The sequence below is a fragment of the Phasianus colchicus genome, chromosome 4, assembly GCF_987193195.1.
Source record: "Phasianus colchicus chromosome 4, bPhaCol1.hap1.1, whole genome shotgun sequence".
NCBI classification, from domain to species: domain Eukaryota; kingdom Metazoa; phylum Chordata; class Aves; order Galliformes; family Phasianidae; genus Phasianus; species Phasianus colchicus.
This window is the reverse complement of record NC_143439.1, coordinates 65,233,678-65,254,348: the sequence shown is the minus strand read 5'-3', so window position 1 is coordinate 65,254,348 and position 20,671 is coordinate 65,233,678. Positions and strand designations below refer to the sequence as shown.

At 40.0% G+C, this 20,671-nt stretch overlaps 1 protein-coding gene across 4 annotated transcripts; it reads left to right on the top strand.

The window, feature by feature from the left end:
* The first annotated feature begins 761 nt into the window (after positions 1-761).
* On the top strand, positions 762-19,998 carry TACC3 (transforming acidic coiled-coil containing protein 3). 4 transcript variants are annotated; one of them, XM_031588271.2, is made up of 16 exons: positions 762-862; positions 4,968-5,139; positions 5,280-5,422; positions 7,804-8,829; positions 10,004-10,103; positions 10,541-10,733; positions 11,907-11,953; positions 12,777-12,913; positions 13,003-13,114; positions 13,824-13,976; positions 16,405-16,481; positions 16,568-16,611; positions 17,591-17,751; positions 18,551-18,657; positions 18,834-18,954; positions 19,820-19,998. In XM_031588271.2, the coding sequence occupies exons 2-16, from the start codon at positions 4,969-4,971 to the stop codon at positions 19,886-19,888; spliced, it is 2,661 nt and encodes an 886-aa protein (XP_031444131.2). In that variant the 5' UTR covers positions 762-862; position 4,968; the 3' UTR covers positions 19,889-19,998. The 4 variants fall into 4 exon arrangements, with proteins under 4 accessions (XP_031444131.2, XP_031444130.2, XP_031444132.2 ...); XM_031588270.2 differs by having other exon boundaries at positions 7,801-8,829; XM_031588272.2 differs by lacking the exons at positions 762-862; positions 4,968-5,139; positions 5,280-5,422 and adding an exon at positions 6,726-6,799 and having other exon boundaries at positions 7,801-8,829.
* The last annotated feature ends 673 nt before the right edge of the window (positions 19,999-20,671 follow it).

Sequence of the window (20,671 nt, the reverse complement as noted above, 5' to 3'; positions counted from 1 at the left end):
GTAAAAGGCTGTCAGCTGGACTGTCACTGTCATGATGCTAGAAGACCCTGACAGTAGAAGAGACCATGGAATAGCAGACTGGAAACCTCATGAATCGCTACCTGAGATAGGCGTGTATATGTTAATTAATTATCTCAGTGGTGATTGATGAGCATGGATTATAAAGAAATAAAACGGACTCTGAATCATGTAATCTTTGAAGCGCTTAAGGGGGAAATATCCCCTCTGCTTCCCATTGCTGCTAACAAGGAATACCTGCCTTAACAGCAACAACGCTTTGCTGTGGAGTTTCTACACGTTGATTTCTTTGATTCAAACACATCGTGGGAATGAGGCAGAAGGGACGTTTGCTGACAGTGACGTCTCACAGAGCCAGTCCCACTGAAGGCACCCACAGGGAGAACGCTGGGCTGTGCCTCACTTTCACACCCAGTTTTGCTCTGTGTGGAAAGCGGGGTAGCACTTCTGAAAAACATGCAGCCTTTGCTGCTGTTTTTCTTTTGTTCTTGTTTTTGTTTTTTTTGGTTCTTCTTGTTTTCCCCAGAACCATTCGCGCTTCCCCGCAGGCGGGTCTAAAGGAGGAGCCACTCGGCCGCCAACCCGCTCCCTCCTTCCCCCCCCCAAATCAGCCGCCACAGCACAGCTCCTTCCCATCGCGCCTCGCGCGGCAGCTCCGCTCCGTGAGATTCTATTGGCGGAAGGCCTCGAAAATCCCCGCCCTTCCGCAGGACGCTTTCCGGATTGGAGACCGCTTTCCGAATGCCGCTTTCTTATTGGTCGGCTGGAGGCGCCGTTGAAGTTTGAAATCCTGAGGCGGTTGTGGCGGAGCGGGTTGTGCTGCGGGTTTGGTTCTTGCCGCCAGGTAGGAGGGGGAGCTGCTCTGGGGATCATACTGCTTGAGTTGGGTGTATGGAGAGTTGCTGGAGGGGGATATCTCGGTCTGGGGGAAGGGTAGGCTGAGGTGGGTCCTCGGGGAGCGCCCTGTGGGCTTGGAGCTGGGAGGGGAGCTCGTGCTGAAGGGCATTGTGGGCCTGCAGCGGGCTTGGGGCTGCAGGACAAAGCTGGAGGGGTGATGTGGGGCTGAGAAGGGCTCTAGGGAAGTCTCCGTGTTTTGAGGGCAGTGTGAGGCTCTGCGGGGTTGCCGCACTATGGGGCTGAACCAGGGTAAGAATGGGGTGCAAGAGGTGTGGCACTGTGTCCATGTGGGCCTCGATCACAGAATCAGAATCATAGAATGGTTCGGGTTGGAAGGAACCTCAAAGATCGTTAATCTCCAACTCCCTCCCTCCCACCACAGGTAGGACCACCAATCTCCACATTCAGTATTAGACCAGGGCCCCAACCAACCCGGCCTTGAATGTCTCCGGGGACGGGGCCTGGTGGGCATCTTGGTTATTTGAGCTGATGAGGGGCAGCAGAGGGAACCCCAGTGAGTTTCACGGTGGGTGATGTGAGGTTGAAGGGTTCCTCATGGTCTAGGGTGGCTCAAGAGCATTGCAGGGCACCCTGGAGAATTGTGGGGATAGAGGAGAGGAGTCCATTTTTGCCTATCCTCCCTCCTTAAAACATTGTCAAGGGTGGCTGCCTCCAGTTCAAGGCTGTCTTTTGTTCCCTACCATGAACTGCAGGCAGGGGGGGCAGCAGAGCCCCCAGGGCTGCGTTTCTGTTTCTGCTTCCACCCGGCCTGTTTTTGGCTACAGGTGCTGCGACTTTTCCTTCCTGAAATGATTTGAAAGCAAGGTGTCCTCTAGAGTCACTGACTTATGAGCTGCAATTAACAAATGGAATCTAGCTTGAAACACGGGGCATGCTTTTGTTCATACTAAGTTGTTCTGTGTGGAGATGGTCCTCTGTGTCTCAGATGCTGGGGAACTTAAAAAGGGCAATTCAATAGAGAAAAATATCTATTTTTTTCCTACGAATTTTGTGGCTTTCTCTAGTGTCTGAGACCATATTGGTGTTTTGGCTGTTGTGCTCCAGTGACCAGTAGACAACAGTAGCTGCCAGGAAGTCCTCAATTTATCAGTGATGGTTACCTGGGATTTACTTGATGTCACTGAGCTAATGTTCATTCACAAGTCCAGAATGGAAGACTGCCACTTGTACCTATTTAAATAGTCTTCAGAGACATTAAGCAGTTTCATTCTGTGGATGGTAAGCTGGGCATGAGACAGCAATGTTGTCTTGTATCCTAGAAAGTCAACTGTATCTGGACTACAACAAAAGAAGCGTGGTGAGCAGGGTGACGGAGGTGATCCTGCTCCTCTACTCTGTGCTGGTGAGACCTCACCTGGAGTATTGTGTCCAGTTGTCCTCAGTACAGGAGAGACATAGACCTGCTGGAGTGTGCCCAGAAGAGGGCCACAAAAATGATGCAAGGGATGGAACAATTTCCCTACAAGGACAGACTGAAAAAGCTGGGCTCTGGGGAGACCTGATGGTCACCCTTCAGTATCTGAAGGGGGCCTATAAGAAAGAAGGGGGACAGACTGTATAGCAGGATCTGTTGTGATAGGATGAGGGGAAATGGTTTCAAACTGAAAGAAGGGAGATTTAAATTGCACAAAAGGATTTATTATTATTTTTTACAATAAGGGTAGTGAAGAACTAGAACAGATTGCTCAGAGAAGTGGTGGAAGCCTAGTCTCTGGAGACATTCAAGGTCAGGCTGGATGGGACTCTGAGCACCTGATTGTGCTGTATATGTCTCTGGTTGTTGCAGGGGAGTTGGACTAGATGACAGTGAGTGTGTCCTTTCCAATTCAAACAGTTCTATGATTCTATGATCTTTGAGTGGCTGTAGTAGAGGGGGAACTTAGTGCCTTTTAAAAACAAAAATAAAACTTGTGTGCGTTGACTTGAGTGCACTGACAAAACTGCTGTCTCTAAATGAGTGTTCCCTGCTTATGGAGCTTGTCTTAGATGATGGCTTTGCTTCTAAACAAATTGTTTAGACTGAACAATTACAATCTAATGATTCAGTTGATCTGTTATCTTAATCATAGTTACTAATAAAGGGATGCAAGGAAGTTCTTTGAGTTCTATAATGTAATGTACATTTATTTTTGTAAAATTACTTGTAAAATCACAGAATCGCAGAATGGCCAGGGTTGGAAGGGACCTCAAGGATCATGAAGCTCCAACCCCCCTGCCACATGCAGGGCCACCAACCTCTTCATTTAATGCTAGACCAGGCTCCGCAGGGCCCCATCCAATCTGGCCTTGAACATTTCCAGGGATGGGGCATCCACAACCTCTCTGGGCAGCTGTTCCAGCACCTCACCACTCTCTCTCTAAAGAACTTCCCCCTGACGTCCAACCTCAATCTCCCCTCCCTCAACTTAAAACCATTTCCCCTTGTCTTGCAGTTATCAATTCTTTCAAAGAGTTGATTCCCCTCCCCTCTGTAGGCTCCCTTTAGGTATTGAAATGCTGCAGTAAGGTCACCCTGCAGCCTTCTTTTCTCCAGGCTGAACAAGCCCAGCTCCCTCAGCCTGTTCTCGTAGGGGAGGTGCTCCAGTCCCCTCATCATCTTCGTGGCCCTCCTCTGGACCCTCTCCAACAGCTCCCTGTCTTTTTTGTACTGGGGGCTTCACACTTGGACACAGTACTCCAAATGGGACCTCACAAGAGCAAAGTAGAGGGGAACAATTACCTCTCTGCCCCTGTTGGCCACCCCTCTTTTGATGGAGCCCAGGATAGCATTTGCCTTCTGAGCCTCTTTATGATAATGAAAACAATCATTTGGAGTCTAATTGACTTCATGACAGAGGATGGACAAGGAAGCTAATAATCAGTTGCTTGTTCAAATCAACCATTTGAGATCATTTGGAATGGTTGTCCCCATTGCAGAAAGCCAACTTTCCTATCCGATTCCCTTGCCTAAGTTCTGGATGTACCCCTCCATTCTCCTGAAAGAAACTGATTTGCTGGTGGCTTGTCAGATAAGTGCTTCTCAGGAGTTGTCCATGGTGGGCATTGGTTATGCCTGGATCTTGCTTAAGATGCCTTCTATGTTCTGGTCCTTTTTTGCTTTTAGTTTGTTTTTACCAGTTACATCATGGAGTATTGTTTCTTTGATGCTTTAAAAGAGAGGTGATCCTGTTGGGAATAAAAAATAGACAGAGTTCATGTATGTAAAACTTGCTTGCTTGCCTGGGCCACTTGTAATGTTCTTTGTCTATTCCTAACTTATTTTGTAGGCTTTAGTTTGAAGTCCTTCATGCGTAGACTTATCTAATTTTACTAGTACTTTGCAGTCTAGTAAAGCTTCTGTGCATCTCTAATGTAAGAGCAGTATTTAAGGATTACCTACTTTTATTATTTTTTTTCCCCACCAGGTTTGCATACTAGTAATATCTATACAACAAAGGATTCTTAAGTACCAGGTGCTTCAAAAAAGCAGCATATGTTCAGACAGTGCAAGAAAAAGCTGAACTAATCTTATTCAAAACGCTGATCCTAAACACATCCTAACTATTTGCTTTTTGCTGATCAACAATGTAGAAATGACAGCCATTTCTCTATTTTATTCATGTGGTCTCACCCTATTACATCAGATGTGACTGAATGTCTCTACTGATTTTAAAGGGTTTGGAATGAAGAAATGAGCAAATAATAGAGCTACCTTTAAAGGATGGACTTAATTAGTAGGGTTGTATGTTAAGTAGAAAACATAATATCAGCAATTAACTTGCTAGACCACTAGCAAAAGCAGAGGGGCCGGTCAGGTGCTGTGTTTGGGTGCTTGAAGAGTCTTGAGATACACCTTTCCATGTGAGGATCTTGAATACTTTTAAGATTGCTTTTGAAGTGGTGTCGTTTGTGTTTGGTGGGTTGCAGGCTTTTTTTTTTTTTTTTTTTTTGCCGTCCAGTGCCAGGCTTCCAACTTCTTCAGCTATCTGAAAGTACATCTGGCTGACCACACCCTCTCATTCTTGCCCTGATGTTGTGTGTTGATATTGTAGAATGAGTCTGCAGATCTTAAATGCAGAAAATGGAGAAAACGTCAGTGATGATCTAACAGCGGAAGACTGTGGCTTTTACTTTGCACAACCGGAACCTACAGAGAGACCTTCTATTCTGCGCCTGTCCCAGAAAGAAAACTTGCCACCGAAAAGTGTGGCAAGAGCTATGAAGGTAAAATTTTGCTTTCATATTTAAGTATATTCTTCTATGATCTACAGTACTGAGTATACGTGGTATTCAGAGCTTGAAAATATTCTGGTATTCATGTCCTTCCTTTTTCCTTCCCTTGCCCTCTTGTCCCTTTCTTAAAGGTGACCTTTCAAACTCCTCTAAGAGATCCTCAGTCTCGAAAAATATTAAGTCCCACCATGACAGACAAACTTGACTCTACTTTCACGCTTGATGATTGCAGTGAAGCCTTGCAGGATGATCTCTCTATGCCCATCAGTGCTGTGTAAGTAATGTATTCACTGCTTGTAGTATTAGCAATGTGGGACGTAATCAAGTTAATTTTCCCCCATTATAAACGTGTGTATTTACATTCTAAGGTTGTATAACAAGATAGAAGCTGCATGAAAGAACCTAGGTCAGTGCTGACTTTGATAAGCAAATTTCTTTCAAAGCTAATTAATTACTTTTAAGAAAGCATTGTCTTGGTTGTAATATTGAATACTGAACTATGTTTCTGAGTCCCTTATTAACTGATTTCCTGGAAGTGTCTGTTATATTATGCATAAATAATTTTGTAGAAAAGAGCCATGCTAGGCATGGAATACAGAACTGCTTCATTCAGTGAGATTTTCATGGATTAAGAGAATCCTAGATTTAATTGAAAGAGAGATGTGATGTTAAGGCTTTTATGTTATGTACTATTTTATCTCTTCAGACTTTCTTCTCAGAAGTATCATTTGAATGGTTTGCTGGAGTTGACGCTTTGAGTCAATGAGTGTTAAAATTAATATGGTAGTACAGTGAATATAACATCAATTCTAAGAATAATCTATTAGCCTGGATCTCACGGAAGCTCCTGGAATCTGTCTGGAGAAGAGCACAATTCTGCAGTGTTACAGTTGAGGGCTTTGCAACCCCTCCTTTACTAAAAATATTGCTGTAATGGCATAATGATCCTGTGGTATGACTGCTGTTTAAGTAGGTGGGCCTCAATGAATGTTTTTCTTATGATTTTTTTTTTCACCCTTCCTTAAACTGATGCAAACATCTGGCATCTATAGTGCCTAGTGGCAAGAAGGCTTAGACCTAAGTTTTGTTGTTTCCAAGGAAGTATATCCGGTTCTTTCAACTACCCTGTACTCTTCCCAATGTCTTGTATTTGGGGCAGGGAGAAGGGAAAAAGATTGGAGTGCTTATGTGTTCCTTACATGTTTACATTTGCTTCAGCTATTAATTTGTATGTGTACTCTGGTTTAGAAAAGTACCTCTAAGCCAGCCACCATAATTTTTAAGTAATATTGTGTTCGTTTCAGACATAGTGTTTAAATGAATAAATGAAAATCAAGTATGCATGGCTCAAGCATGTTAAAAAGGCATCTAATTGGCTTTAGGTGCATAAATGTGTGTCAAGACACTGCATTTACTGTGCATATTGTTTCTACTTGTAAACTATACGGATTTGCTTGTAACAAGTAAACTGAAGGACTTAGTGTTGCTGAAGGATGGCACTTCCAACTAACAAAGTAATTAAAGTTTCTAGCTGATGTCTTGCTCTTGACTGGCATTTATTAGGTTAAGCACTGAGGGAGAATGGGAGGGGCCTTTAGTAGTTGAACAAGTCTGGGGCTGAGCTATTGCAGGGAAGAGGCTCTCAAACCGGGTGAGAAGAGCTTTGTGAACTCTATCTCCTGCTTTTGCTTTTGGGTTTATCGAAGCAGTGTTTTTACTGAGTGGCTTTTAATCGTGTTTTGCTCTATAGGAGATATGAATGGCACATAGAAATATCTACTTTGTCCAGGGACAAAACAATGGGAGGAAATCCTGTTTCAGGAAGTAATGGCTTAACTCTCTGTGGTCTGAGGCATAGCCTCAGAAGTTAAGTATAGTTTGAGGAAGTAACAAGGGCAACAGTAACTTGTAAAATATCCAGCGGTAGCGAATACCCAGACTTGTTCTTTAACCTGTTGAATCTGCTGGAGAATCTTATACTTTCTTTTTTCTTCTCCTTACTGTAGTGAACTCTTGTATGTGTCTCTTCAGCTTTGCTGTTGCATGCAGTTTAGAGTTCCTAAGTCCAGAATCTGTTTGGATATATACATGGCTGATATGATGGTGTATACTTTAAGTGGGGAAAAAAGTCTTCTAGGATGACCAAACAAAATAATGACTAGAATGGGAGAATTTGAGTCATGATTCTGTTTGGTCCTAGTCTTGTGAGTCTATCATGACTCATGGATGAATTTACTGAAAAATGTACTACTTGTTGTGCTGGTATTCAAACTGCTTGTTGTTAATAACTCATAAGCAGTGTATATTTCACACTGCTCAGTGAAGTGGAAATATCCATATGTTGTTGTGAGAACTGGCATAAGGTAATGTAGCTGTGTGCAGAACTGATAGCTTAAGAATACTGAGTGCCTTCAAGGATTGATTTTCCTGTAGTTCAACCTGTGCTGGCTTGTGATTTCAGACTATTAGGTAATAACTGAATTCTTGTTAGAGTATTCTTTTGTTGTCAGCTCTCTTATTACGTTAAAAAAAAAAAAAAAAAAAAAAAACAAGCAAACCATTATCTGTGAAAAGCTGCTTGTGTATGTCTTTAAATATGATGTGAATGCTATCTTAATCACATATAGATTTTTTTTAATTTTTTTTTTTAAGCAGCGTAAGTCAACAGAAGACTGAAGCTGAAGCAAGTGATACGGAGATAAATAAACAAATGCCTGAGAAAGTCAGTGCTGCTCCTTACCCAGATGATGAGATGCCAGTGAAGAGTCGAGGTTCCTATAGTCTTGATTTTGATAACTTAAATGACATCAATCCCTTCCAGAGTTCAACACAGCTGCAGAATTCTCCTGGAAATCTGCAAAAGTCTCCTGTAAAGGTATCTACCAGCCCTGAGAAAAGTAGCAATTCTCTTCCACTGGATAATACAGCTTCTCCTTCAACAACAAGTACGGAGTACCCCAGTAAACAGGATAATACTTCTTCCTCTGGAAAAAAATCTGTTCTGTTGGAGTCCAATAAACCTGATCTGTTCCCAAAGCATGCTGTCACTGGCTCTCTGCAGGAGTCTCCTTCCACACAAGTAAGCCAAATCAATAAGTCTGGCAATTTGGATCTTATTAGTTCTGATGTGACCTGTTCTTCCAAAACTGGGGAATCAAAACTTCAAAATGTTCCAGTACCAGAAAAAGCTTCAACAGAAGAGTTGAAGCCTTTAGAAGAGCCTGCTATCTCCAAAGGGGAACCTGCAGAAAAGCCTGGTGTCACCAAGGCTGGACCAGTAAAACTGGAATTTGACTTTGATAACACCAGTGTTAGAAAACCACCTCCTAAGAAACTAGGTAAAAGACTTGGAATTAAACCACCTTCCAAAAAAACTTTTAATTCCAAACTGAAAACAGAGAATACTGAAGTGGAAAATAAAAGTAACGTGGAAGACGAAACTCCTGTTCCTAGGGCATCCTATAAGTTTGACTGGGAAAAACTTGATGATCCGAACTTTAATCCTTTCGGAGGAGGTTCTAAAGTTTCCACCTCACCCAAGTATTCTGAGCCCAGGTCTCAGAAAGTTCCCCAGGAAGAAGAGCAGGATAGTGCCTCACCAAGAAGGGAGCATCTCCCAGTGGAGCAGAATAACAGACCAACTAGCTGTGAAATTCTTGAGAAAAAAGAACCAAAAAGTCCGTAAGTAATTCTGTGTAACTGAATGTAAAGGTACCTTGTGCAAAGGAAGATAGATGGTATCTGTTTTACAACAATTGATGTACTACACCTCCTTGACTTCCTCCCTCAAAGGATGGCTGGCTTGTATTGCACGCTGTAAGCTTTAATACAATATGTTGCAGCAAAGACCTTACCGGAGAAACCATCTCTAGGTGGCTAGCTGTAGGCAAAATGTATTCTTAATCTGGAGGGGTGAGGGGATCAAGCTTACATGGGAAGACTAAATAACTTGGTCTCTCCATAAGTGGCTCTCACCATAATCTGGGACTGAAGTAAAATGAGTAGTGTTGGTTAACTACTGTTACCTCTCAAAAAAAAAAAAAAAAATCAGTAAGCAGCATTGCGTATCATGCAGCTTGTGAAGGAGCTAGGCAGTTTTGTCCTGGCTGAGCTCTGAGGTGCTGTTTCTTTGCAGCAGAATTCTATTTGCAATAAAAATGCTTGTCACAAAAGTTACACTTTGGCAGCAGATGAAACAAGTTTTTGTACTTGAGAATGGGAGATGTTGTACTGCCTTTCCTAGGAAGCTTAACTATTAAAACGGCAGCATTATATAAATCAGTTGCTTACCTGAAGTGGACTGACGAGATGCTAACTTGACAGAAGTGCTTGCTCTTTTGCTTCCAGTGTACCATGATCAGCTACTGTTTGCCAAAGTGAAAAGTTATGGTTATGCTATTATCAGTGACTGAAGTATTGGACCTCTCTAGTGAAGTTACGTGGCTTAAATCAGTAATCATAGCATTATTTTAGTGGGAAGAATAGTGGGATGCTTGTAATTCTATTCTTAATTAAACAAAAGCTTAACTTAAAAACAAAAACCAGCAAATTTCAGGCTTCTCAAATGGAAATTAGGAGAATGTTAAGTGAATAGAAAGAAGTGATACTGCTGTGATTTTTCTGCTTCCCATGTAAGGTTGCTAGTTATGGAAAGAAAGCTTTCTGTCTTTTGAGTTGTCACCAACTCAAGGCAAGACAGAACTTACATCTTTACCTTTCTGGATGCTTCCTGTACTTGGCAATAGAAACTCAAATAAGCTTAGTTTGTTCAACATCTGATTTAAAAATAAAAATTCAAAACAATCTGTGACTGGGACTTTGATTTTTATTTTTTTTTTTTTCTTCCCCTCCCAAGGGAAATCCACAAACAAAATGTGGTGGAAGATGAGCCACGAAAGCAAGAAGACAAGCCAGAAGTTCAGGGACAAACTAATCTTCCAGAAGAGCTATCCATGGTAAGGCATAGAAAAGATTCTCACCAAGCTGTTCCATGAAACAAATTTCTTTGCCACTTAACCTTGTCAAACCCATGTTTGGTATTTTATTGGAGAATTATTTTTCCATGAATTTTGTGCAGTTCTAGAGTGAATGTAAACTGTGCAGACTTCTTTTGAAGGTAACATCAGAAGACAGACAAATTGGTACCTTGGTATGTGGTATCTTTTTTCATCAGCAGTTGCATAGAAGGACAAATGCAAGGGTGTGGATTCTTAGAATGTGATTCCTGTAGTTCAGTGTTGGTACTGTTTACTTTCTGTCTGTGAATTACTGAGGATTATTATGCTGGCTGCCGAGATAATTTGTGGCAAACCAATCTGATCATTATTGTGATCTCCATGTTGCATTTAAATTATTATTTTAACAGTAAAGAGGATTGTTCTTTTCTCTTTAGGAGAAACAAATAAGCCCATCTAAAATGTCTCCAGCAAATGTCCCCTCTCAAGATAATTTAGTTTCTGCTGACAGTGGAAAAAGGTCAATGTCTGCAGAAGAAATTAAACCTACTTCTCACAGAAATGAAATAACAGCAGATCAGCAGACAGCTAGTGCTGAACCTGAAGAGCTCTTCAGACCATCATCAGAAGGTAAGGGCAGTCCTCCAGTTTAAACTGGGAAAACATCTGTAGAATCATAAAATGGCCTGGGTTGAAAAGAACCATAATGACCATGTAGTTTCAACTCCCCTGCTACGTGCAGGGTCGCCAACCACCAGACCAGGCTGCTCAGAGCCACATCCAGCCTGACCTTGAATGCCTCCAGGGATGGGGAATTCACAATGCTCTGGGCAATATTACAGTGTATCACTACCCTCTGAGTGACCATTGTCACAATAACTTTTGTGTATTTCTTTGCAGTTTTGACATTTGATTCTAGCTTTTATTGTCTTCCATTTTACTCTTCCAGGAAGAGTAAATGCAGCAACTATCAGGCTGAGAAACGTACCTCAGTTTACTCATAACTTTCTATGGATTAAGCTAAATTCAGATGGCTATTAGTGGTCAGCTGCCAGCAAAAATGAGTCTTAGCCTGGTATCGAAACAACATTGTTAGAGCTTCAGTGGCAGTTCTCTTTTCAAGGACAAAGCTTTTTTTCTTAAAAACAAAACAAAAAACTGTCTATCCTTGAAAATACATTATGGTATTTCTGGTTGTAAGGGCTTTCTAGATTGAGAGCACTAGAGCTATGCAACTGTCTGTCACTGAGTTGTGTAGGTTATTCAAAGGGCTTGCAGTACTGATTAATCATTGCAATGTGAATGGTCTTTCTGAATTTACATGTGTGTCTTGAATGATTACCATATAGTTGTTAAATACCTGGAAATAGTATTCCTTGTAGGACTGTTGTGTGGAAGGATGAGCAAATGACTGAGGTACAGTCTGACACTTATATTAACACTGCAGCTGCAGCTTTATTATCCAGCTTAACCTATTACTAACTTTAATGATGTGATTAAGAATCTTACTGTTTTATGGGGTATTGTATAGAACAGTAAAATGCCTGAGCATATTCAAGGCTTTAACTATGGAATAGCAGAAGTCCTTGCAGGTATTTGAGGACAAATAGTGGCTATAAATTTAGTTTAGAAAATTGTCAAATATTTTATTTTCCAGTTTGAGTTAGTTTTCTGTCTGTTAAAGTAAAACACCTCGTGAGACTAGACTTATATTTAATGCATGTACAAGCATATTTGTTTCAGTCTGTAGATGTTTCTGTGAAATACAGTGAAGATGCAGTGCTGTCATAATTTATTTTCCAGTTCTCGGAATGGGCATAGACTATCTGGAGCAATTTGGAACTTCATCTGTAAGTATGGTATTGAAATATTTTGTTTACTTCCCTGGTTGAGGAAGAAGGAAATTGTCAGGCCTTAAATGTTCTCATGAAGTAGCTTGACTTCAAACTTGTTCACAGAAATACAGGTTCTATTTCACAGGAATGTGTCTATAAGGCATGGAGTGGTGGTGAGGAAATGCGGTTATAAGTGATTTTGCCTAAGGATGAGAGGTGCTGTGTTTCCTGTTTGCAGAGGTGCTTTTTTTTTTTTTTCTTGCAGTGGCGAAGGTCAGATGGATGGTATTCCCATCACTGGTCGCTAAAACAAGAAGAGAATGAAAGATCATTGTTTTGAAAAGTTTTAAGCTCCTCTGTTTTATGGGCATTTTCAAGAAATCTGTCTCTAAATAGGGCATGTCATATTTCAATGAGTTCAGCTCTGTGGTTTTTCCCCTGCTTTGAGCCAGAGTAGGTGTGGCTTTGAATATACAATGAATACACTGAGCTGAAAGTGCTTTTTAGTTCTGTGTTTGTCCTGAGACTGCTTGTTCAGCTTACAGTGCCACCTTCATCTTTTAGCATCTTCTGCTAATTTTGAATAGTTAATGTAAACTTGTCCTTTTGGTTTTATCTATGAACAGAGGACTGAGATCACTTGATGTTACGTAAAGACTTAAGAACTCAGTGCCCACAAGCTTAAGTATTTTTCTCCAGCAAACAATGCTCTGGCCACACAGGAATAGACTCACCCTCCTCTGGAGGACTATTTATGTGTGGGGAGGGTGGGATGGGGGGGAAGGGAGAGCTTATCTACACAGCAGCAAATCTGCCACTTTATGCCTTTTCTCTTCAGTTCAAAGAGTCTGCTTTGAGGAAGCAATCATTGTATTTGAAGTTTGATCCTCTGTTGAGAGACAGTCCCAGAAAGCAACCAATTTTTGGTACTACTGAAGCAAATATGAATATCATGACTGCTCCACTTCAGTGTGGGTAGGTATTGATTTAATCTAGCCTGTAGTGCATAGCTTTGCAGGAAAGGCAGTGCTTGAATATAATCGTGTATGTTTGTTCATTTTTAGGCCTCCTTCTGATTTAAACAAACTGCTTGAAGAAACTGAGAATCCTGCATCAAGTCTTCAAAATGAGGAAAAACCAAAAGGGCTAGATCTTCTAGGAACATTTACAACTTCTGTAAGGATGTCTGCAGTGATGCGGAGTTTCACATTGATAATTTGGGGAAGGGATCAGCCAGAATACGGAGTTAAGATTTATGCAGAACTTCTAAGGATCTAACTTCTAAGAGTCTTTAATGCTTATTTAAACTGTCACCTTAAAAAGGTTGGATACCCACTATATAAAGTTGAACTTTTGATGTACTTAATATTCTTTTATAATTTTTTTTTGTTTGAAGCTGGTGGTATTGCACACGGTCTAGGAGAATTTGAGCTGTTCTTAAGAATGCTTTAATCAAGCAATCCTTTGTATGCAGATGAAGCCACAAAAGTAAGACAAGCTTGTGTTTTAATAGCATTGCTGAGATGAAAAGCACTTCTTTGATTAAATTTGATGCCATACAGTGTAAAACTTAAAGCAATGAAACCCCTTGTATGAATTGATCTGTGCAGTTTCTAATCCTGAAAGCTTGTTTACTGGTGTGGAATAGCATGCTGTCTGTCCTGTTTCTGATTGTTAGAACTGGTGGATAGCACTTAATTACATCCTTATTGTGTAGTTCTACAAAATACCAACAAGGTAGGAAAGCTATGGTAGCTAAGTTATAGGAGTATTTTGGGATGAGGGTTCTTAATAAAAATATATGGATTTATTAAGTAATTTACAAGCAGCTAATGACTGCATGAAAATCAGAATCACTGAGAACTCAATTTTTATCTCCTTATAGGATGCTGGTCTCATAATTCCAGACACCCTGGCACATGATGGTTCTCCACTCCCTTTTACTGCTTCCACAAACACTGCAGTGGATGCTATTATAGATGTGCTGAAATACAGCCAAAAAGATATGGATGCAGCTGTTGAACTAGTTAAAAGAGAGGTAAGGTGACCCTTGACCCTGTATTGCCCTGGAAAATCCCTTTTGTTTAAACTACCTTTTGTAGATTTCTACACTTGGCAATTCTATCCATCATACTTGACATCAACATCTCATCCAAAAAAGCTTTCTATTGCTCCTATCAAGCATTAGCTATAGAACTCCTCAGAGCTAGCATTTAAGGACACATGGCAGACTTAATTTTGAAAGGTGTTCTGCTTTAAGACTCGTCAGTATTAAAAAGCACCCACTATCAAATTGATATCAAGTCCCAAATCATTCTGTTATCAAAACTCTTTTTATTAAATTACGTAGGAGAAATCTGTTCTTGCCAGTGGGAAGGAGGGGCTTATTATCATACTATTATTTTCATACTATTATTTCTGTAGAACAAGAAAAATCTTTTTAATGGTAATTCGGTGTAGTGACTGTGGTGATTGGTTGATTTTGTTTGTGTAATGGGGAAGCATGTCAATACATCCAGCTAATAAAATAAGTGAAAATATCTAATTTACTCTCCACTGATATTATTAGAAGGTGAAGGAGAGGAGTTGGTGGGATTTTAAACTTAAAATCACAGAGTGGCTGAGGTTGGCAGGGATCTCTGAAAGCCACATTGTCCAACCTTGTTACTGAAATAGGACCTCATAGAGCAGGTTGACTTTGACTGTATTCAGATGGCTTTTGAAATCTCCAAAGAGACACTCCACAACTTCTCACAGTACTGTAATGGGTTGCCCAGCCACTTTCCTGGTACAGAACAGAAGTCCTTGCTGATGTTTGGAGACGCTTCCTGTGCTCTGGTTTGTGTCCAGTGTCCCCAGTCTTGGCACTGGGCACCACTGACCAGAGCCTGGCTATGTCTTGTTTGAACCCTCCCTTCATATATTTATGGATATTGGTGAGATTCCCCCGGGTCTGCTCTTAAATTGCTGAATAATGTAAGACCAATACTTAAGCATAAATTTCCTTAAAGCTAGTTATCACTTCAAAATTACCTTACAAAAACAGCATTCTGAATTCCTGGCCAACTTAGTGTGACAGCTAGTCACACTAAGAACACTAAATAACCTTAATGATGGTGATGATGATGACCTGTGGCCCTTTGCTGCTTTACAGTTTTAATTTTAATTTGTTTACTTTAGAGTAAACAAAACAAAATAAACAACAAAGGCCTAACTTCTCTGTGGGTAACTTTAAATTGCTTTCTGTTTCTCACTTAAGAGAATGCTTTAACCAGCACATTGTCCAGTACATGAAATGATAAATTTGTGGCTCTGATAAGGATCAGGTCTAAAACAGAGTTTAGATAAAAGCAGAGAGTAAAGCTTGTAGTATTTTAAACTTGGTAGTCTCATCTCTCATTTCTAAGAACTATTTTAAGCATGTAAACTTAGTTGCAGCAAGAGTGGTGTGACTATTAATCCAACTGTTGTGGTACTTTGGAATGGATAGAATTATATGGCACTGGTGAGGCCACACCTTGAGCACTGTGTTCAGTTTTGGGCCCCTCACTGCAAGGAAGACATGGAGGCCCTGGAGCATGTCTGGAGACAGGCAATGAAGCTGTGAGGGGTCTGGAGCACAAGTCTTATGAGAAGCAGCTGAGGGAGCTGGGATTGTTTAGTCTGGAGAAGAGGAGGCTCAGGGGAGACCTTATTGCTCTCTGTAACTATCTGAAGGGAGGCTGTAGTGAGGAGGGGATCAGCTGCTTCTTTCATGTAGCTAGTGATATTAGCAGAATGTCCTCAAACTGTACCAGGGAGTCAGGCTGGACGTTAGGAAATACTACTTTTCTGAAAGAGTAGTGTCACACTATCAACCCAGTTATTAATAAAAAGCTGGAGTTTGCACAAAATTGTGTGCTCCGCTTTAATTCAATCTGATGTGAAATAAATGTGGTTATTTTTAAGGTGAATCAAATTATCTTAAATTTGAGAACATGTTAAGGGGAGGATTGAGTGTATTCCAAACATCAAGTTGATTTTGACCAACACAGCTTTTCAGTATTTACTTTCTTTCCTGTGTTTGTGACTTATTCTATCTGCCTTGTAGATAAAAGGGAATATTTGTTACTGGAGAGAGCATTACTAGACAGGCTTATACTTACTTGCCAGGGAACAGTGACCTCCATGTAGTATGAGTAAGAGTAGCTAAGTAGAATAAACTGAGCTGGCTCTCATCTTGACTTTTGTGAGATTGATAACATTGAATGGCAAGCAAGAATTTTGATACCTAGTTTTTGGGTTCATCATCATCTTACTTGACATGTTTGTAATAAGACATTTCATTTTGAATCTGTTAGTTGGAACTTGGAATTTGACATGGGAAATTTAGATATAACTAGGCTACCTTTTAGGCTCTTCTGAGTAACAACCCTTGTATCACTTCCTGTTCAAGAAATAAATGTTTACTACTTTTCACCTTAAAGGTTCAAGAGAAAGAGTTGGAGACTCTTGAATGGAAAAAGAAGTACAACAAGCTTCATGTGGAATATAAGGAAATGGGGTGAGCATTTGACTTTGCCCGCTTATTCACTCCAGCTGCTTTTTCTACCTTACGGTCTAACTTTTTTCTTTTCCATTCTTTTTTAGGAAAGTAGTTGCAGAATTTGAAGGTACAATAACCCAAATGATGGGTAAGTTCAGTATTTATACTTGAAATCATTCTGGGGCCTCTGCTTAGCCTGAAGTTAGTGCTCTTTCACTTCTGATGTAATTAACTTTTCAAGTTTCGCACTGTCAGGGTGAGTGTAAGGCTTCAGACGAGGTACTTACATGCATAGAACTGTAACTCTAATCATCCAGGCATTGCTATGTACTGATATTATTTGGTGGTTAATGCTGACGTTGTGAAGTCAGGCATGAACACATCTAACCTTTTCTGCTTCTGAACATAGTGAACTATGAACTACTAGTTTATTAAAACTGGCTGATCCAGTTATCTGTAGCTTGGTTGGTGGTTTGTTATCTGGCCTTAAATTAGTGATGGGATGTCAGTAGGAGTTCTTGCTGGACAGACCTGGCCTTTGCTTCAGTCAAATTTGTGGTTTCAAAGTTAAGACGACATTAAATGAAGCATGTATAGGTACATTGTTCTGGCTGGAAGCTGAATTAACCAGATCTGGTCCTTGCTTAATTTTTTTTTTAATGAGGCGACTAGCATGTTAGGTTATATTAGCCTATGGAATACGTAGTTTGGGTATGCTAGCAAAAGCTTGTCTTAGAAGGATTTGCCATATCAAGTAGGCTTGTTATCTCAATCTTTTCCAGGTCTTCCAGCTATTGCATATTTAATGAAAACAAATGTTTTTAGATTTTGTTGCTACCGTGAGGTTTGACTCTCATGTACAGGGTTTGGACTGTGTTGGAGGAAAATCCACGTTTGGTTAAGCAATTTATGATCACAACTTTCAGTGTTGTGAAGTAGCAAATTAAGAGAGTATTACTGTTTTCCTAAAAGCAAGGATACAATTTTTTTTTTTTTGAGGGGTTACATGATGAGGCTCTTAGTCTAAAGGGACAAGTTGAAGGTGTGAGGATCATGTCCATATTACTAGCTTTATACTAATTTAGCAACTATTATGAGTTTAAACCCGTTACCTCTGCTTTCTTTAGAGGATTCTCAGAAACAGAAGGAGTTTTCAAAGAAAGAAATACAGAGGATGGTAGAAGAAAAGCAGCAAGTTATTTCAGATCTGAACTCTATGGAGACATCTTTCTCAGAACTCTTCAAGCGTTTTGAAAAACAGAAAGAAGTGCTGGAGGGTTACCGCAAAGTAAGATGCTGTAGAGCAAATAATATTCTTTTAAGATAAATAAGCCTTGTGATCTTCTGCAGGTGGAAAGAAAGTTACTAATTTCTACTGCAGCCATTAATTAAATAGCCGAGGCACTACCTGTAAAACAAGTTGTCTGCTTTAAAGATTAAAAAAACAACCTGTTGTATTTAGTGGCTGGCTTAAAGTATGATGATCTTTCTGTTAGAAGCCAAGATTTCTTCAAACAAAATGAGCCTTTTCCTTTTGTATGCATATCATTTTTCTGTTAATCATGGAGAATAAATCCAGCGTAACTACTTGTTGCATAAGGGCAGCTTGTTTTCCCATACATAGCATTGAATAGATGCTGAAGAAGTCAAACTGATAATAGACTGATAAACTTTACTGGGATGTTTAGCTTAAACTGGTAGACATATCCACGGACTGGAATAATGGAGTTAATAAGGATCACGAGCTATGGTTTCTTGTATGAAATGCATAAGCTTATTCAACATAAACCTATGCATGACTTCCTTTACCTTGCATCCCTTCTATTGCTATATTTAGTATTCAGAAGCCACTTCCTTAGCATAGAACTAAGGCATCTCTTGGAGACAGTGAATTGCTAAGTTCAAGAGCTGGAATTGGTAGGGAGACTTGCACTTGTTTCTGTGCTTTTATGGAACTTCATAATTGTACTTAGTACTCTGAGCAAATGCTGTCATTTTGATATAGTTAAATTGCCTCCATTTCACAAGTCAGCTGACTTTTCCACCTACTAGTACATAAAAGCTAACTAAACTTGTTTCTGGGTCAGAATGAAGAGGCTTTGAAAAAATGTGCTGAAGAATATCTGGCTAGAATTAAGAAAGAGGAACAGAGATACCAGGCACTAAAGGCACATGCTGAAGAAAAGCTGCATCAGTAAGTACTATGTCAAGAAACTAATTGCTGCAAAATGTGGCTTATTAATGCCAAATCTTGGCTTAAAATACTTGTTTACTGTACTTGAACATTAATAAAAAAATAGTGTGATTCTGTGAACAGTTCTGCTGTGCTGTCTGAAAGGAATATAAACGCCTGTATTTCTTCAATTCCAGAGCAAATGAGGAAATTGCCCAGGTACGAAACAAAGCTAAAGCAGAAATTGCAGCCCTACAAGCCAGTCTCCGCAAAGAACAAATGAGAATCCAGTCTTTAGAGAGAAGCCTTGAACAAAAGGTTTGTCAAAGTGCCATGAGTCTTTTAAGCTATTGCCTTCGACTACCTCAAGAGATCTTGTACCAGTACTAGGAGTTGTCCCACTAAGTGTGCTGGTTTTGGTGACTCTCTAGGTAGGCTTTGGGAAATAAGCATTGAAGCTTAAGGCAGAAATCAGTTATGTCAAGACTCACCCTGTATATACAGATCATTTTTGGAACAGAAAGGCTTGTTCCTGTAGATGAGATCACAGAATTGATTGCTCCAGGTTGCTGCATCAGGAGGTTATCTGAACTACTGATGGAGATGGTGTTCTAAAACTTAAACATCTCCAAGAGCTGTGAAAGTTCTTGAATAACTGTCTGAACATCTGTAGGCATTTAATTTATAAGCCGTTAGTACTAGTACCAACTCTCTCGTATTGTCTAGATTTTTTTTTCAATATTGTTTGGGCCCTAAATCCATGTATTGGATTGCAGTCTTCATACAGCACAGATGAAGTCTTAAAATGCTTTGTAAAGGCATATCAATTTCATTTGCTGGAATAAGTAAGTGGAAATATTCTACAGAGGTGTCTGTGTTGTGAGGATTGAAATCTAAATTGTTGCTATCATCTCAAATGTCAGTATACATAACAAAAGGAATGTCTGAAAAATCTCATGTACCTATAATCTTTATAGACAACTTCTTCTAAGGAAATCTAGAAGCAGAGAGAGTACAGTGAAATCAGCTCACTTCTTGAGAATTTTTACAAAGTAGACCATCCTTTAGATTAAACCTGTATTGGTTGCTAGCATGTAAGTGAACTTTCTGTTGGGAAAGATCACGACTTGCCTGTAAAATAGCTTACATGAACCTGCAACTCTTCTTTTTCTGTCTTTAACAGACAAAAGAAAATGATGAGCTAACGAAGATCTGTGATGACTTGATTTTGAAGATGGGAAAAAATGGATAGCTCATTTATCTCTGTAAATATGTCTAGTTTCTCTGATTTCCTGTCCTGTGTTCACTCATGATTTTAATTATGTATGTGGAGGAAAAAAATAAAATGCTCGATTTACACTCCTCTTGTGTATCTCTTGCAGGAAATGTCACCTTACTGACAAGTTCACTTGCTGCTTTTGGTATCAATATCTTGTGTAGCATTTTGACATTGTCACTCTAAGGAAAAACTTTTCCTTAGAGTCTCTTCCTTGGTGAGAGCACATCATTTCTGTGTTATGACCTGGCTCTACTGATAAAGGTCAGCAAAGGCTCTGTCTGTATCTTGCACTGTGTTCTAATTTCAGTCAAAACATTCCAAAGATACAGGACTGTAATAGAACTTGACCTGTTAGCAGACGCTACAAAGAACTGAAAGTTTATGCAAGAATTCTGTTCTGTCAGTTGTGATTTATATTCCCTCATTCTAAGAGACATTGCTTTTTGGTGAGAAGCCTCATCAGACTTTTTCAGTGTTTGCAGCAAGCCAGGCTAATCTTGATAGTGAATAATGAGCAGAATGTATAGAACTGCTCTCTACTTTGTGCACTTGCAACCTGAACTTTGGGATGGATGATTCATTTAGTGTTGTAAAAGCTAAAGTTTTAAGTTTTTATTTTATTTTATATTTGTCTGTGTGTACATGCCTGTACCTATAACTGAGCTGAAGTGTGAGCCTGTTTTCAGACAAGCTAAGCAGCCAAGGAACTGGATAACAATACAGACTTGCTTTCCACTCTATTGGAAAATATCATAG

Bases quoted from the DNA above. Each gene is read 5' to 3' on its own strand.
- TACC3 (XM_031588270.2), top strand. From the start codon at position 4,969: ATGAGTCTGCAGATCTTAAATGCAGAAAATGGAGAAAACGTCAGTGAT. The intron at 5,423-7,800 runs GTAAGTAATGTA...TTTTTTTTTAAG, and splicing joins TCTATGCCCATCAGTGCTGT to CAGCGTAAGTCAACAGAAGA. The intron at 18,955-19,819 runs GTTTGTCAAAGT...TGTCTTTAACAG, and splicing joins AGAGAAGCCTTGAACAAAAG to ACAAAAGAAAATGATGAGCT.